The 18,784-nt window shown below is 31.8% G+C and overlaps 1 protein-coding gene, 2 long non-coding RNA genes and 1 pseudogene across 7 annotated transcripts; 1 reads left to right on the top strand and 3 right to left on the bottom strand.

Moving 5' to 3' along the window:
• Window positions 1–929: 929 nt before the first annotated feature.
• LOC108328113 (uncharacterized) lies at window positions 930–3,169 on the bottom strand. Of its 2 annotated transcripts, none has more exons than XM_017561918.2 (2): window positions 2,886–3,156; window positions 930–1,233 (listed from the first exon to the last, which is right to left on the bottom strand). In XM_017561918.2, the coding sequence occupies exon 1, from the start codon at window positions 3,056–3,058 to the stop codon at window positions 2,912–2,914; it is 147 nt and encodes a 48-aa protein (XP_017417407.1). In that variant the 5' UTR covers window positions 3,059–3,156; the 3' UTR covers window positions 930–1,233; window positions 2,886–2,911. The 2 variants fall into 2 exon arrangements, with proteins under 2 accessions (XP_017417407.1, XP_052729701.1); XM_052873741.1 differs by lacking the exon at window positions 930–1,233 and adding an exon at window positions 2,135–2,465 and having other exon boundaries at window positions 2,886–3,169.
• Window positions 3,170–4,361: 1,192 nt separating this feature from the next.
• Window positions 4,362–9,451, bottom strand: LOC108329628 (uncharacterized). 3 transcript variants are annotated; one of them, XR_001832249.2, is made up of 4 exons: window positions 6,149–9,451; window positions 5,897–6,059; window positions 5,480–5,813; window positions 4,957–5,386 (listed from the first exon to the last, which is right to left on the bottom strand). It is a non-coding gene; the product is annotated as an uncharacterized LOC108329628 (long non-coding RNA). The 3 variants fall into 3 exon arrangements; XR_001832250.2 differs by lacking the exon at window positions 4,957–5,386 and adding an exon at window positions 4,362–4,622 and having other exon boundaries at window positions 5,897–9,451; XR_001832248.2 differs by having other exon boundaries at window positions 5,897–9,444.
• Window positions 9,452–15,811: 6,360 nt separating this feature from the next.
• On the top strand, window positions 15,812–16,322 carry LOC108327536 (dol-P-Man:Man(5)GlcNAc(2)-PP-Dol alpha-1,3-mannosyltransferase-like; annotated as a pseudogene).
• A 279-nt stretch (window positions 16,323–16,601) lies between these two features.
• Window positions 16,602–18,025, bottom strand: LOC108329121 (uncharacterized). Of its 2 annotated transcripts, XR_008246864.1 has the most exons (4): window positions 17,484–18,025; window positions 17,314–17,361; window positions 17,060–17,210; window positions 16,602–16,918 (listed from the first exon to the last, which is right to left on the bottom strand). It is a non-coding gene; the product is annotated as an uncharacterized LOC108329121 (long non-coding RNA). The 2 variants fall into 2 exon arrangements; XR_001832193.2 differs by having other exon boundaries at window positions 17,060–17,361.
• Between the last annotated feature and the right edge of the window lie 759 nt (window positions 18,026–18,784).

Here is an 18,784-nt window from a genome sequence, read left to right as displayed (position 1 = left end):
TTTCAATAAAATTTTGTTTTGAAATTTAATTTAAAATTATGATGGGTATTCGAGTCAATACAAGAATATTTATTATAATAAAATGTGTTCAAATATTGTAAAAAAAACTCATGATTTCTATAAAAGCACACCTAATTTTGAATGAAATCCCTAAATTTGTTGTCGGATAACAGTTAGATTTTTTTATCTTAATCCAATTTTTTTTTTATTTTTACTCAAAATCAGCCCACAAAGAAAGTAAAAACGAAAAGAAAGAGATCGTAAAAGAATTGAAAACACACCTAAAATTATAATGAAATTGGGGTATATTCAAAGCATTAAAAAAGGAGCACGAAGGAACACATAAAGTGAAGAAGAGATGCATTGGGAAGACTGATATAAATGTGTGTAATGCACAAAAAATGGTTGCATGAGAAACACTACTACGAAAAGGATGAGTAGTTTTAGTATAAAAAATTTATAAAACTATCTTTTGTGTCTCATACCGTACCAAATTATTTTGATAAACTACTATGAAAAAATTGTTTTAACTTCTATTCTTTATATAAAAAGAAAAAACTACACAAACAAGTAAAAATTCCTATAGATAATTTTCCCCTTCCTGTGCAGCTTTAGTGAAAAGAATTCCCTCTCCAGATTTACCTAAAGGTGTTCTTTTTAATCTGTCGTTTCACTTTGTTGCCACTGGGCACTGTCAAACTTCAAGTTTCTTTAAATATTACTTCAATTTATAAATGGAACCCATTTCATCCATTTTTTGGCCTTAGTAAAATATGACTTTTGCACATTTAAACTCACCTGGTGATTCACAAAAGTCTAAACTAGTTAATACAGGTTTCTTAAATTAATGTGAGATTTTGAAGCTATATCTAAAGATAGTATAGATCAGAGAACAAATGAAACAAAGCAAAGCAAAACTACAGAACCTGTTAATATGAAGATAATTCATGATTTGATTTATCAACTTGGACGACATGATCGGAGCAACGAAAACAGATTCAGAGATTGTTTTCATAATTTGAATATTCAAAATCTCAAACATCACGACAAGATGAAAAGAACATCACAACAACAAATGGGCCAACTTACTCTTAGATGTTCTCATTCTATTAATAACTCTTCTTACATTAAACCCCACAGACAGAGAACGGACCATATATAATGAGCCAACCTAATATTTTCTACTTATAGAGCAAAAAACTGCCAAACCAAATTGTTCCTCCAGACTTACCCCTGCAATATATGAAGACAAAATTGATGATCTATAACCGAATTCCAGAAAAGGGTATATATGATGGCCAGCCAAAAGAAATTCGGCAACCAGAAAAAAAGTCATATTTTACTAAGGCCAAAAAATGACTTTAGCGGCATTATAATATAAAGTTAAATATGTTTTTAGTATTTAAATTTTGATGTAAAATTATAATTCATCCTTGTTTAAAATTTTGATACATTTTTGTTTTCAAACTTTAAAAATGAATAGATATAATTTTTTTAATCCAATAATATTAATTTTTTTTTAGTTTATTAAATAGTATTTCATGTTAATATTTGAATTGTAAGGTGTTAAACCGTGTAAATAACTTAAACATCATCCTAAAACCCGTTTCACATATAAATTTTTTTTAATACAATTTAATTAGAAGGGTTATATTAATTTATTTTTAAAGTTTAAGGATCAAACTTGATACAATTTGGAATAAGAACGTGTTGGAAGTCCCGGTTCAACTAGAGATACATTTCTAGTTTCCACCTGTTGTGGGCCGCTATCAAATCATCCCATTAATTTCTACTCTCACGCACGAGATGTTTATACCTCGGCATGAAGGGGTGTGTCGGAAGTCCCAGATCGACTAGAGATAAGACTAAATTATAATATATAAGTGAGGTGCAAACCTCACCTTACAAGCCGATTTTGTAGGATTGAGTTAGGCAAAAACCCACTTTCTAATAGAACGAATTTCAGTATGCTAAAAACACATTTAAGCATAATATATAAGTGCCCCTAGAATTTTCTAAGCATCAACTTTCTCATAAGGGTATCAAAAGTAGCACCCTTAAACTTTCAATTTATATCCAACCTATACTTTTCCTTATATTGTGAATTAACATAACATAACAACATACAGACCAATTAGCCTCAGCACAATATAATAATTTCCAGAAAGCTTTTATGACATCTTAAGGTTTAACTTCATACAGCTGACACACCACAATATTCATCACATTATCTAATTGGTCAAGAAATTGCACCACACACAAGGGTAAAGTTAAATTAGGATTAGATACAATGAAAAGGTCACAAGATTATTGATTGGATTGGACACATTTTACACTACTTGCAAATAATAAAGAGAAAATATGCTATGCTCTAATATAATGTTTCTTTGGCTAAAGAAGAACTGCAGATCCCTAAGCAGATGCTCAATGGTTATCATATACAACAAACTACTTAAAGCAAAGCCCTGCCACAAAATTGAACAAAAACTAAGCAAATCAAATCACTAATAGCAACTATGAATGGATCTTAATAGTGAAATTGACTGGTACAGTTGCATTATCACCTAATCAAATAATAACAGAGAACCAACCTATCGTGTTAGCATTCGAATTCATCCCGAAACAAAGCAATCAACAACCTTCAACAAACACCCTTAAACAAGCAGCCTCGCAATTCCCCAAATCAAGGAAACCCAATCACACAACACAAACATGCCCTTTTCTATAACCCAAAAATGCAAACCAGAACCACCCACTACACTCCAGCTCAAAACACACAAGCAAGACTGAAAGAAGAGATTTTGACACATACCCAGTACATCAAAGCAAGCCCAGTTTGAAGGGCAATCGAAAAGTACAAAAAAGTGATGCTGTGTAATCATTACCGTTGCAAGAAAGAGACATGATTGAGTCAACCCACATGAAAAGGGCCAATATCGCCAGAACGTAGAGAAGAGGCAAATTCATCAGCAACAGTTAAACAAGAACTAATCCAGCCACTGAGAGCAATCCATGTCATCTTTGCGATCCAAACTGCAGCGTCGAGTGCCATTGCCATGAGATGCGTGGTTTCAAGGAAGAAGATGAAGTGGTAAACGGAAACCCATTCAGGCTTCTGGTAACCCTTATCGAAAGTTGTTTGTATTATTATAACCTATTTATATTTATGTTATGTCTACTCAACTCAACAACCTCGAAAACTATGTGGTTACTTCCTAATCAAGGAGTTTTCTTTGAGAAATGTTGGCCACAACATATTTTTGCATTCTTCACATGCTCTTATCTCTCATGTTATATAAATTCCATTTATGTAATGGTATTTTTTTTTCCTTTTATTCTTGCATTTTTTGAATCCATGTTCAATGTGTAAATTTTGAATTTAAACTCTAAAACTAAATATTTTACAGATACAACTGTTATAACTCTTGCAGAAATAATAACATTAATTGTAATTTCTACATTTAAAAATTTTCCAAATCTATCAACATCAGCTTTAGTTACCTTATTTTAAGAATTGAACAATTAACTATTCTCATTCATTTGCATTTTATTTCTCTGTTTTAGGAATATCTCGTATCTATGAGTTTGTTATTGCATGTATCTAACACTGATTTTCATGTTTACAGAAAAGGAGACATTTTTGGAGGATTGTAAGTTTGTCTTTATATGTTTTGTGTCTGTTGTTGTTGTAGCTGAAACCGAGTTTAATTTTTACCGAAGGTGAAAGTTGAGTTTAATGTTAGTGATTGATAATAGAAGGATTTTGACTTTGAATCACATCTAAAATTTATACTATAATATTTTCTGAAATAATCTATCAAATTATATTTTTTTAATAACTTTATTATTTTATTGTTTTTCTAAAATAGTATTGGATCAACTATTTAATTAATTAAAGATTAAAATAATGAAAAAAGTTAAAAAAATTAAAAAGAAAAGGATAAGATTAGTTTTTACTCTTGCACAACGAGTGATAGGCCAGATATTAAAAATTTCTTCTTTTATACAAAATATTTTAAATAAATGAAAAATAAAATTATTTATTTATTTATTTTATAATTTTTTTTTCCTTACTATTATTTTATTTATTTATTTCATCACTTTATGACTATATTTGTTCTCCGAGAAGTTTATGATCTCTTGAGAGTCCATTTTATAAGATTTAGCTTTAATTCATGTGTTGGAAACAAAAAAACTCACAACACCAAAAACATTTCTTACTAAAAAAATATACCTAAAGCTCTATGGGTTAGCACTAGTCCATGGACTTTCTTTTTTAAATCCAGATTTTTTACACAAAGAATAAACAAGTCATTAATTAAATTTTAAGACATTACACACAACAGTTTCACATATCAATATAAACTAAACATTGAAAATAATCTCATTCCTCGATTTCCGTAAAACCTCCAATTGCTCAACATTTAAAGCCTAAGTAGAAATTATTTTGGGAGTTCCTATGCTAAAAAAAGTTCATACTTTAATGTTTCCACAACATTAAGAACGACAAGTAATATCAAACCATAGAAATTGTTAGGGTCGGGCTCCATTGTTCTTTTATAATGTCAAGACATTTCATTACTGTTGATGTTTGGGTGGAATACCTTAATCCTAAATGCAACCTGCAGTACATAAAGACATTAAATTCAGCATTTCTAAACTATAACACTTGACAAATGTTAAAGATATTAATAAACTTGACTAGCAGCTAGCACATGTGCTTAAGATCATCAGTCCATATATCAAGAAAAAAAAATGCATACAAAAAACAGGAGAATGAAACAGGCAAAGAACAGGAAAATTCTTAACACATGAGAAAACTCAAGATAATAACATCCAACAATTTAATTTTGTTACTAGGAATGCTTTCCAACTCCACTCTTCACTGAATGTGCGAGAAAAGGGAAGGTGATACAATTTGTATAAGAGGTGCTGCATAAAAGCAAGACTTTCAACTAAAGCAAGTGATACTTCTACTTTCAATTTGTATTAGAGGTGCTACAACAAAGTGATACTTCTGCTTGCTTTTATGATAAGTTCAATTAAAGCAATCTGGAGTAGCTAAAAACTGCACCAAAAACTGTTATAACAAGACAAATTTATTTACAATTAAATGCTCCATGCTGAAATACACAATGCATTTAAAATCAAAGCTGAAATGTCTACTTTCTACTTCAAAACTAAACTTTATTCTTTAAAAGGACTAGCATTCTACAAAAATTATAAACAATAAATAAAAAATTTAATAATTAGAAAGTAAATTAAAGTTCCGGTGTCATCGCGTGTGATAACTTTCATTGCCCACAATGTTGAAGACTTTCAACATCTTCTAAAAGTTTAGACTCATCAATTCCTTCATGACCAAAAATATCTTCAACAATTTCATCTATCACAAGCAATTGAAATACAATCAAACAACTAGTTTAGAATTAATAATTTAATGTAAAGTAATTTTAAAAATAATAACATATACACTTACAGTTAGGATTTTCAGAAAATCCATATAGCCAATTTTGAGTACAAATCAACATTTGCACATGTTCAAGAAGAATGGAGCTTCTATATTTCGAAAGTACATGCCCACCTTTGCTAAAAGCTGACTCTGGTGCCACTGTAGTAATGGGAATACTAAACACATCTCGAGCCATTATAGACAATATAGCAAATTTTTTCTCATTAGTCTTCCAATATTTGAGCACATCAAAATCTTCATTGTCTTCATCATCATCATCTATTCTTGGTTCATCTAAATAAACATCTATCTCGTTCTTTCCAATGATAGATTTTGATTCATTCTTATACATTTTAAAATCCTACAATGCATTACATATTAATTATCAAAACAAAACTAGAAAAAATGAAAAGGAAAAATGAACATTAGGTATAAAATGCTTACCGAAATAATTCTTGATCTCTTAAATTTTTCCCTTCAGTATTGGACTGAGACATCAAGGTGGATTCAGTGGATGATTGGGAAAGAGAAACACTAGAGGTAGAAAAGTTCTTTACATATTCTTTAAATAACCTCTTGAAGTTCTCTAACACTTTCTTTGTTTTCTCTGCATAGGTTAAAGGATCCAATTTTTTATAACAATATGTTATAAAATCAACCTTTAGTCGTGGATCAAGAATAGCTCCAAAAACTAACCTAATATTATACTCTTTTCAATACTTTTGAAACTTTTCTTTCATATTCCAAGCCATATCCTTTAAGATGACATCTTCATTCAGCAAATTCTCTTCAATGATAAGCTAAATTTTTCAAATTTGCATAAAATACAAGTTTGAAGCGGGATAAGATGAACCAAACATCATGTTTGTAATCTCATAACCCATGCTCATATTTATGCCAACATCACTAACACATTCTTTAAATTTGAGAGTTCTTCCATCTGATGATTTAACATACTTAATACTCTCTCTAATATTATGGAGTGATTTGTCAATCACCTTTAAACCATCTTGAACTATCAAATTAAGAGTATGAGCACAACATCGTACATGGAAAAACTCACCATCACATAGTAAATTTTTATGAACACAAAGATGTCTTTTTAGAATGTCTTGCAAATTATTATTGGCAGAAGCATTGTCCAGGGTAATTGAGAAAATTTTCTTATCAATACCCTATTGCTTTAGGCAATCAAACACAACACTTTCTAGTTCAACACCTGTATGTGGTGGTTTCATTCGACAGAAGTTAAGAATCTTACTTGTCAATTTCCAGTTTTCATCAACAAAGTGTGCAGTTAGGCAAATATATCCCTCAGAAGTAACTGCAGTCCAAACATCAGAGGTTAAACAAATTCTATTAGGAATCCTAGACATGGTTTGCTTAACTTTATCCTTTTGTTCAATGTATTCCTTTTCCACATTTGATACATTAGTGTTCCTACATTTCATGTCAACATTAGGATTAATGTATTTTATCTACTCCATGATTCCTTCATATTCAACAAAATTATAAGGGAGACTATGTTTAATTATGGCTTTTGAAAGTAACTTACGATGAATCTTTTGATTGATTTTTCGTGTCCTTCTTTCTTGCTAAAGATTCAGATCCACTTCTAAGTTTGCAATACTTCTACACACATTGACATGCCGACTTAAATGTGAAGTTCCATAATTATTTTTATTAATAGGGTGTTTTTCAACTTTGTAGTTATTGCCACAATACTTACATGCAGCCTTTTCAATGCCATCCTCATCTTTTCCTATTTTTGTGAAAAAATTCCAAACATTTGAAACTTCTTTCTTATTTATGGTAGCACTTTCAGATGGACCAGGAGTTTCAGATGCGAGATCATCAACCAAAGTTAAAGGGTTACTCTTAAAGTGATCCATATTTAAGGCAAAAAAAGGGAAAGACAAAAGATGCTCAATAATAGATCCAAATCCTGTTATTAAATATGAACCAAATAAGTTTAAAGGTCACAAAATCACTGCTAAAATCATAAAAGAAGTTTAGAGTTATCAAGGTAAGCCAAAATACAGTTTCAACTGAATATAAAACTTTATACAATTATGAATGTGATAAAACATCCAATATAATGATAGACTCTATAAGAAAGTCATCCAACAGATTATATAATGTAAGATGGATTTGATTCACACTTGTGTCCACAACAGAATAACTTCCAAGTGTAACCGTATTTCGAGAGTAAGTTGTGCATTCTTTGTATTGAATTCAAACCGCCAAACACCTAGTTAAACTACCAATCTAAGTCGAGTACTAGTGTATGGCTTGGGACAATTTAGTACAAGTCGCACTTAGAAGGGGAGCAAACTAACATCACGGGCAAAGCAACAAGACAAGACTCCTAAAACGCCCAGTCCTAATACTCTTACGTTTCCTACAAAAAAAAAATTATATCCACGACAAATTAGTTTAATCTACATGGTTGCAAATTATTTTGGCACTGCTAATCAATATCCTACTGGTTAAGAAATTTTAAACAGGATTTTATAGTTGAAGTTCATATTAAAAACTGCATTGAAAATCATTGCAGAGATATATTAGTGATGTTTTTTCAATGAAATGTTTTTGTTTTGGATTTCTTAACTAGTAAGATGATAGTCCAAAAAAAGAATTGGCACTAGGAAATAATGTGCTGAGAACAACAAAACGGCTTGACCCGTTTGTATGATTAACATTGTGCTATTTCCAATGCTTATAGGCATGTGATTGCAGACTTATTTAAGACAGTACTAAATTACATTTTCCTGGTAGGAACTGTGAACTAATAAAAATGTGCCCACTAACTTTAGCTTTGTGGGGGTTATTTAATCCAACCCAACTTGCTAATCTCCTTTAAACTTTTCATTAACCTTTTGACTACACCCTTTTAATATTGGCTTTTGGAGATGAGAGATAGTAAAGGTGATTAACAAAAGGCATTTTTTTTGTTATCTTTTTTTAATTTTATGCCATTAGTCATTTCCTCCACTAGCCTTAAAACTCTACAGTGTAGATTCATAAGTTAAGTTCATCTCAGCATAAAGATGACTACCACCAAAAATTGTTATGATCTGTGTAATACACAGTTGTAAGTATCCCTGAAAAAGGTCCAAATACAAGCATAATAACGCAGTTTCAAAATAAACTCAAATCTTTGGAATGTTGTTCAAGGATGTGAAAACTGAACAATGTAAGTTAAGTGAAGTTGTAATTAATTCTCCATCCAAAACCCTCGGATTTCAAAATTCTAGTTCAGTAATAAAAGAATTAATCTACAGTTTTATCTAAGAGGCTTAGCTTACCTGACTGAGTCACATAATCATAAAGGCACTAAGCTAAGACCATGTTCTGTTTTACACACTCACCCTCTTCCAATGCACACATTTCCCTGCATTTCAAAATCCCCTTCTTCCCATTTCCACTTTTCTTGAGGACTTTTCAACCTCTATCTTGGATTAGGATTTCTAAATCATCTGTTTAGTTAATCAAAGTAAGCTACACACAATCACAAAAGAACATGAAAATTAACAAACAAATGTCAAGCGTGCAACATTATGGTATTAAATAACATTGTTTTCGACTCTACCCATCAACTAGCATAGATAGAGCATTTCTACAGTTTGTATATACAAAATCATGTCTAAAAATTTGCACAAATGTATGTACAAAATCAGAAAGTGGTATATAAAATTTCAGAAGAAAAATAAATCAGGGGTCAATGCACAAACAAAGATAAAAGCAAAGATGGTAGGAAAGGACCAATCTGTTACAACAATGAAGAATACAGTTGAAGAACGTTGAAGAGCGGAAGGGAGTCCGCAATATCCGTGAATAGCGAATCAATTCTTTAGCTGTTAATGCCCTAGAAAATGATGGAGAAGGTGAGCCCCTTGGCCTCGTGGGATGAAGAGAAAGAAAGAAACTGAGTCGTTGTGGATGAGTCGTGGAAGAGAATAATCATCGAACGTTGAACAACGAGAAGAAGAATTTCATATTGAGGGCCAGCCCCACCCTAACCCAACCCCCACCTTCTGGGCTTTGGGGGCTGGGGCTTCAAAAAAACCCTTTATTGAGTGGGCCAAAAATAAGGAGCCTCATTCTAAATAGGCTAGGATCAGCCCTTAGGACGGGGTTAAACTGACAGCTCTAATAATCTCATTAAAGTTTATTTTGAAATCATCATTTTTTTTCTAACATAATCCATTCATATTATTTAACTAATATATCCATATATATTTTTTCTACTTTTAATATTTTAGTCTTGTTGGATTGACAAATAAGCAAAATAAAATAATCTAAAAATTGTTCACAAAGATTTGATGATATTACAAATAAAGGTAAGATACCGGAGTTTCAAATATTATTACATACTAAGTAATATTATTACAAATAAAGGTACCCTTTCCAAATCAAATTGTCTCCAAGATTTATCTCTATACTCAATAGATGAATCATCACTCTCATAATAAAAGAAAAAGAAAAAAAAATCAATAATCACTAAAAACAACAACGACTAATTTGTTTCTTGAGTTCACAGATACTCATCCTCTTGTCATGCTTGCCATTGCAAAAAGAATAATCTTTTTCAATACAATTTCAACTACCACACCTAGTAATGACAAAAATACTCATGCCTGTAGGTATTCACAAGTAATATCTATTGCGAGTAGTTGATACCCGTAAGTAATAAGTACTCGTAGGTAGCGGGTAATTTAATACGCGCTCATTAATGGGTTGGGTTCAAGTATCATAGTATTTGTACTCATGAGAACCCACTATCTGTTAAGAAAATGAAATTACATTTTTATCTTTAAGTTTAAGTTAGGTATTATTATTATTTTTTGCCTTTTTTCACCATTGTGCTATAGTATGTGCCAATATTGTGCTATCAGGGATTTATGAACTAGAGGACGCATATTATGCCACCCCACCATCGGTGTTGGATTAACGAACCAGAGGACACTATATGTGTCACCATCAATGTCGAATATCAGACACACATCTATCAACCAAGAACAATACTTTAACTTCTCTTCCAACTAGCCTTCTTTGTTTTCCCTAATTTTTTCTTGTTTTTATTTTATTTTCCCTTAATGGTGTTTGAGTGGATGGGTGTGAGTTTTCATGGGCAATGTTTGAACTGTAGTAGTTTATTCAAAAGTAGAGATCCATGGTAGATAATAGAGACTTTATTTGAGGGTTTTATTGTTCTTTCAAAACTAGAGAAAAAAATTATTTTGGTAATAAATTATTGCATACAAACTCTGCATTATGCGTCTCAATTAAAAAAGGGCAAATCTTTATTTTGATTAACATACTTCTAGCAACTAATTCGAAATAGAAGAAGAAAAAACAAAAAAACTTGTTGGAATGATGTTCCTAAACCATGAATTTGAATTTCTCAGTTGTATTTAGGGAATCATGTCACCTTTTGTTGAGTGAATTCCACCTTCTCAATTAGTAGGACAAGTTTCTATTCTTCACACCAAGTTATTATCACACCAAGTTGGAAACCCTAAATGGATTGTTGGATCATACTTATGTTGCTTAAGTTGTTGGTAGTGGATTTCTATTATTATCTTTCCACTTTTATTTGATTTGTAGATGTGAACATTGTGCATTGACTCGCTATGTCTAATGCATATGGAGTTAAGTCATATTGAGATATTTGTCATACTTTATTACCCAATTCAAGTTTGAGGAACACACATTTATAGGATAAGGTGTCTAATTCACACTTGTGTAGACAATTTTTGCTTGACATTAGGACTCATTTATGGACTTCTAAGTTTAGTACCATTTGAGATCTCCATCCATGATGAAGCTTGCTAATGTCCAAATACAATCAACTAATATGTTTTATTATCAATAGTTCCAACCAATTCAGGGAAACTATATTACACTTAGTTCATAACTACACACTCATTGAAAGATATAAAAGCATACCATTAATTGCCTATACCATTAATTGCCTAGAGGATAAAACCAACTCCTTAGACATTTCTCCTCCTAAATAAACGAAACAACTTGAATAAATAAATAAACAAAAAAATTGAAATAAAAATAATGATTATATAGGTTTGAAACAAACCTTTAAGGACTTTCTTGAAGTGAAAGACAAAACAACCAAAAGAAAACAAAAATCAAGAACAAAAGATCCTAAGTAAAGAGAATAAACATTGAAAAAGACAAAAAATCATTGGCTTAAAAGATTGAGAAAATATAAACTTGATCTTATTTCAATTGAAGAAGCTAAACCAATACATTTTTTTCACGATAATAATTCTGACATTTTTTTCACGGTATATACTTGGTTTTATCAATTTTAATTCTAACATTTTTATTGTTTGATATGGTTTTGTTGATTAAACTTATAATAACTACTTATTATACAACTTCTTTTTTAGCTTGTGCATTTGTTTTTATTATTTGGATGTCTACTCAAGATACATTTTCTCTTATGGATGATGGTCAACAAAGACAATTTGTAGAACCAAATGTAGGAGATTAAAATCAAAATGATATTCCTATAAATTCAATTTCAAGTAAAATCAAAATTATTAATGATTTATGGAGGCTACAAAGTTGCCTTATGAGGTAATAATACTATAATATATTTTAATTATAATTTTTATATTAACTTTGTTCTTCCTAACTAAATTAATAAAATTTGACTTCAAAATTTAGGTTTATGTATGTGGCTACTCCTTGTATGAGTCAATTTCTTGCTGAATTCTTGGTTTAGTGTTTAATGGATTGAAATCTAGATAGAAAAGTTTTTACTTTAACTATTGATATGCATTTGATTGCTTATCACAACCAGAGAGTCAATATAAGGTTTTGCCTAACGCATATGATTAGCAAATGAAATTTGTCAAAAATTGAAAACATTTTATGATGGGATGACTTAACTCTCCCAATTATATTATTCATCAAATGACTGCATCTATGGTTTTAAAGTTTGACAAGTATTGAAATGTGATCAATGGAGTGATGGTTGTAGGTATTGTGTTAGACTCTAGGATAAAATTGATTTGTTGGATTATTTTTTCCCTCAAATATATGGTGATGAATTTGATTATAAAATTGAAAAGGTGAAGATTCTTTATAAGGAATTGGTAAGAGAATATAAAATATACATGAAAGGTAAGAAGTAAGTTTCTTCAAAACAAAATTTGAACATAAATGTAGGCCAAACTTTTTATGGAAGAAAATATGCTTGGAGGAGAGATCTTGCAAAACATCATATTGCAAAGAAAAGTGAAGCATCAAATTATGAGTTGAAACTTGATTTTTACTTGGAAGAACTAACACTACTTGATTCAGATGAAGAATTTGACATTTTTGTTTGGTGGAAGACTAATAGGTTAAAATATCCAATCTTACAAATGATTGTAGGAGATTTTTTAGCCATTCCTATCTCAACAATTGCTTCTGAATCTTCTTTTAGTATTGGTGGTCGATTTCTTATTCCACATCACAGTATATTACATCTAGACACTTTAGAGGCATTGACGTGTGTTCAAGATTGGTTATGGACTAACATGGAAGGTAACTAAATGAAAAAATTATATTAGATATTTATATTCATTCAAATGAATTTATTTTCCTTTTTCAGGTTCTTCAAAATTGAAAGTAGATAACATGAAGCTTAATACAATACTAGTGGAGATAGTTGATGATGATGTTAGTAGTTTCTTTTTCATATTTTAATCTAATTTTATTAATAGTGTCACTATGTCATTTATTGGTGAGCTTATTTGTGTGTTATTTGTTTTAGGATTTAAGTGGTTAAAATGAAGATATTGTAGAGCATACATAGATCTTAGTGTCATTTTTAGAAGAATTATTTTTAAATTGTATTTGGATATATGTTTTAGGTATTATTAATTTGAATTTATGTTTTAACTTTTATTTACCTGTCCATTGACTTATACTCATATGTATGTTTTTTTTTTTGTAATTTAGTTCAGATGTCCTTTAAAAACTCATAATATATTTTTTAAATATTCGCGTGTTGAAAACGATTACCCGCAAGTTGAAAGAATCCGCCAAATTTTTTTATGTGGGGTATCCAACAAGTGGCGGGTAAGGTTTTTTATGTGGGTCGGGGAGTGGAAGACATTATTTGTGCTTGACTCGACCCGTTGTCATTCCTAGCCACACCACACATCAAAGATTAAAACCTAACAAGGAAAACCTCAAAAGCTCATACAACATCATCTTCACACAAAGCACTTAACCCTGAGGAATGAATATATATTTATAGGCTTTTAGTCTATCACAGTTGAATTGACAATGGAACAACAAATCAAATTAAATTTTTAAGAAAGAAAGTTTGAGAATCACCACTATAGTGTTACCAATGAGAAACATTGATGCTTTGAAGAGATTTTGATGATGATGAACTTGAAGTCTTGAAGAGTTTACATACATTGTTAAAGCATTTTTATAGAAAACCTTATATTAGGCATTTGCTTTCACTTGTACATCATAAGAAGACTTGTAAATTACTTTTTAGTATAGCTATGTTGCGGCAATAATCGATTACCATGAAGGATAATCGATTATCATGTGTAAAACAAGAAAACACTTCAAATCAGCAATAATTAATCAATTATCTCTCAACATAATTGATTATCACCAAAAGTTATAATTGTCCAAGATTAGGCAATAATCGATTATTACTAAGGATAATCGATTATCACGTTTTCTAAAACCCATAACGGTATAAAATAATCGATTATTACTGACAATTGATATATGTCTTTTGAATTTCTGACACAGCTCAAACTTTGGGTTATAAATAGTGTTCTCCACAATTCTTAGAGGACAACTTTTTATTTGAGAGTATTAGAGTTGCGTGCCCAAGGGAAACTCTTTGTGTGTGAAAAAGGGAGTTTGTGTTATTTGGTGTTTGTAGGAGGAAATGCTCTTTCTTAGTGTGTCTAACTGGTGAAGTATACCTACAAAGCAAAGTCAAGTTATTCATCCTTTTGTAGTCAAAAGGAGGTGTCTTTTATCTGTTATCTATTAAGAGAGATGATTTCTAATCTTAATCTTTATTTCTCTATTGTAAATTGTTATTGAGTTTTAGTGAAAGACTAATCAATATTTTAAAGTGATTAACGACTGGATGTAGAATCTTTTGATTTGAACCAGGATAAAATCATTTGTGTGATTCTCTCTATCCTTTCATCCTTTATTTATAAATTGTTCGACGAAAGTCCTAAAAGAAAGTTATAATTTTTAATAGAACAAATTCACTCATTCCCTCTTAGTTATTGACCGTTTATCATGTTCTTTAAACATTCTGCTGCGCAATACCAATTGTAACATATAGTTTATAATAAAAAAATATCAAAAAACTCATAGAAATAATAATATGGTTTATAAAACTAGATTTTAAGTCTAAGAGTTGTCAACACTTAATTTCGTCCGGATAACTAAATAATATATTTTTTTTTAATTTATGTCTTTTTATCATGTTAATACTATTTTTTTTTGTTTTATATTATTTGTTTTCTTTTCATTTTCCATATTAGTTTTTATTTTAATTCTTTTTTTAATTTTTATATTTTACTTTATTCTATTTTTACGTTAGTTTATTTTGTTATTTTATTTTATTTTTAACTTTTCTTACTTTAATTCGTTTGTTAAACGTTTAAAAAAAAGGTTTAATGTCTCAATAAGTCCCTATTTTCGTCCAGAATCTCAAATAGGACCATTTCTTTTCTGGCGTCTCAATTGGGTCCTTATTTTTGTAAAATTGAATCAAATAGAGCCTTTCCGTTAAATTGATCAAACGACGTTAATTATTGTGTCACCTGGCATGCTGACTGTGTTGTTTTAACACACGTGTCTTTAAAAACGTGGGTGAATTCTATTATTTTAAATTTTAAATTAAATTAAAAGAGTGGAAATTCAAATACAGAAAGGGTAAAGTTGGAAATTCAATTACAGAAATCATCATTCTCTCTCAATTTTAAACCTCTGTTCTGCCGTTTTGAAATTATATTAAAAAAAATTAAAAAACAAAAATCTTTTTTCTTCTTCCTTCACTAACTTCATCTTCTACGAAGCGTGCACCACTACAAAACCACTTTACGAAGCCTGCACTAGTGGTGGCACCAGGACACAACCATGAGAGATCACGGAAATGTCAAACTATTGGAGTTGGGAGGACATCGATTCGTTGGTCTCACGGTCATTAAACAGAGAAATAAAAATCTGGTGAAATAAAAATCTTTTTGGAGTTGAAATCTGGTGAGCCCATGAGACGAAGTCTAGAAATAAAAATTAGAGAGAAAGAGAAAGTGAGGGCATTGATCGTGGAAGAATGATAAAACGGAGATGGGTGGCAGAAGGTTGAAAAACAGAGAAACCATGGGCGTTGAATCGGTGGCGTCGTCGCCACCACCTCCGAGATCAGAAGGAAAAACCGCTTTGCTCCAAAGCCCCAAGATACCCTTCTCACCGACTCTTCTCTTCGCTCACGCCCTCCTCGTCACTCTCGCTAATGCTCATCTCTTCATATACGAAGATAGATTGGGACGCTTACATGTCACATGTTAGTAGATTTCTCAAAGGGCAGAGAGACTTTCGCAAGCTGAAAGGTGACATTGGTCCTCTCGTCTACCCTACTGGCTTTCTCTACATTTACTCTGCATTTCAGTATCTTACCCAAGGACAAGTTTACCCTGCTTAGGTCACGCATTCAAATTATTCTATTTCTCATTCTACTGAGTTAATCTGGGCCCTTTGCTTGCTTTCTTTATCCAAGAGAGTTCATTCCATCTTCGTGCTTCGTCTGTTTAATGACTGTGTGGCCATGACACTTCTTCAAGCAAGGACGTCCAATTAACTGTAACCTTATCCATTGGCATCTACTCGAACAACTTCGTGGATGAGTAACAAACCCTAAAATTCAAAATTTCCCCAATTTCATTTCCATATCACAATTGAAGAGAATGGGGCTTTCTCTAATTGAATTTTCTACTTTGCCCTTACTTTATTTGAACTTTCACTCTTTTAATTTAATTTTTTAATTTAAAATTTAAAATAATAGAATTCACCCACGTTTTGTGTTAAAACAACACTATCAGCATGCTAGGTGACACAATACTTAACGCTGTTGGATCAATTTGACGAAAAGATCATATTTGATTCAATTTTACAAAAATAAGAATCCAATTGAGACGCAAAAAAAAAAAAAGAATCCTATTTGAGATTGTAGACGAAAATAGAAACATATTGAAACATTAAACAAAAAATAAAATGGCAAAAGTCAACTCTGCTTTCTTTTTCTTTGTTTCCACGCTATCTTCCTTTTTGGATGCGAATACACATGTGTGGACTTGCTCTACCTTTGGCTGGATTACAAGAAAGGCAAAGGTCTTCTCTGACCATGGGAGGAGTGGCTGGATTGCAGAGTGATTGCAGGTGCCCTCTGACTTTAGCCTGTGAAAGGGAAAAGAGAGTGCAGAGGAAACAAAAAAAAAAAGAAAAAAAGTTCTTCAATTTACCAGAAGAGACAGTTACATTGAGGAAAAACATTTTTGAATGAAAGGGGGAGGAGCAGAAAAGAGAAGGGGAGCGCACCAACATCATTCACAAAAGACACTATTCTTAGTCTCAACTCCTCTGTTCACTCTCTACTCATTAAACAGAGAGACCTCCTCCGAAACCATTTCCTCCATCACGCGCATCACAGAAAGCCATCGTCCAACCCAACTTCCACTTCATCTTCCAACTATCAAAACCCCAAACACAAAGACAGAAAAACATTGGATAATCATCTTTCACACACAAAAATTGATTCCTCTTTATTCTCACAACATCCATTTCTTACTCACAGAAAAACACCTTCCTCATCATCAATTCATCTTTCATTTGTTCAGCACCTGAAAAACAGAGAACAAGTAATCCCTAAGCTTCATCACCTTCATTGCTAGCGCCAAAATACAAAGCACAGAAACAGAGGGAGAAGAGAAACAGAGGAAGAATGAAAGGTTTGGAACACTACGAAGAGGGACGACGCTCTTGTCATGAGTAACGTCGCCGATGGTCTTGGCGAGGACCGGTGGCAGCACCTTTTAGCTGAATTTGAAGATCTCCATGGTAGCTGGTTTGGGGTAGGCAAGGTCTGAGCGAGAGAAGACGAAAATGGTGGTCCGCGGCGGCGCTCCTAGCCGGTGAGGAAAAGCGACGGCCCCGGCTTGGTCGCAGCGGCGACTTGCGCAGGATAGCGGAATTGACGACGCCGGCAACTTCGTCGGTCCAGGTCGTTGCGACGAGGAGCAACGGAGGCGCGAGCAACGGTGTCGGAGCTTACCTCTCTCGCGCGTGCGAAAGGAGAAAAACGAAGGTTAGACCGCCACGAACGGCGGCAACGTTTCCGGCGCAGGAGACAGCACCGACGGTGACTTTTGGCCGGCCAAGGAGATGTGCGACGACGCTAGTCTGGAGCCATGGAGCTGCCGTGGACGATGAAGAAGCCCCTAAGGCTCCTTTGGTTCTACGCGGAAGAAGAAGAAAATCCTAAGCGCTTTCTGATTTGGGAATAAAAAATGGGCCTTCGGCACCAACATTCACCAGCATTACCCTACAAATTCATTGCTGCACCCCTATCCTCGTGGGCTTGGACCACACACACCCCTGGTTTTTCTCTTACTGAGCCTTTTTTGTTTTGATTGTTGTTTGAATTTTATTTGAGGGTTACTCCCTACATCATTCTATTTTGCTCCCTGCACCACCACATTTTTTTAAAATTCCAAAATTATCCTTTATATTTTAAAATATCCTACATCTCACCTTTTTTCTTCCACGGATGTCAACATCCGTTAAAGAAAAAATTCTTCCACGGACGTGCCACATCCGTTAACGGATGTGGTGAGATCCGTTGCCTTTTTTTGTTTTTTAGTTTTTAGTTTTTTTATTTTTTTTGTTTTAAATTAATATATAAATATTATTTAATTATTTTAAAATTATTACTTAATTATTTATAAATTAATTTTATTTTATTTGATAAAAAATAATTATTAATTTTAATTTATGTATTATTATTTAAATAATATTTAAAAAATTTATTATAAATATATTAAAACGGATGTGCCACGTCCGTTAGCGGATGTGGCGACATCCGTTGCTTTTTTTGTTTTTTAATTTAGCTTTTTTATTTTTTTGTTTTAAATTAATATATAAATATAATTTAATTATTTTAAAATTATTACTTAATTATTTATAAATTAATTTTATTTTATTTAATAAAATAATTATTATTAATTTTAATTTATGTATTATTATTTAAATAATAATTAAATTTTT

This window comes from Vigna angularis, chromosome 2, assembly GCF_016808095.1.
Source record: "Vigna angularis cultivar LongXiaoDou No.4 chromosome 2, ASM1680809v1, whole genome shotgun sequence".
NCBI classification, from domain to species: Eukaryota; Viridiplantae; Streptophyta; class Magnoliopsida; order Fabales; family Fabaceae; genus Vigna; species Vigna angularis.
Note: the sequence above shows the minus strand (reverse complement) of the source record. Positions and strands in the feature narration are given on the sequence as shown.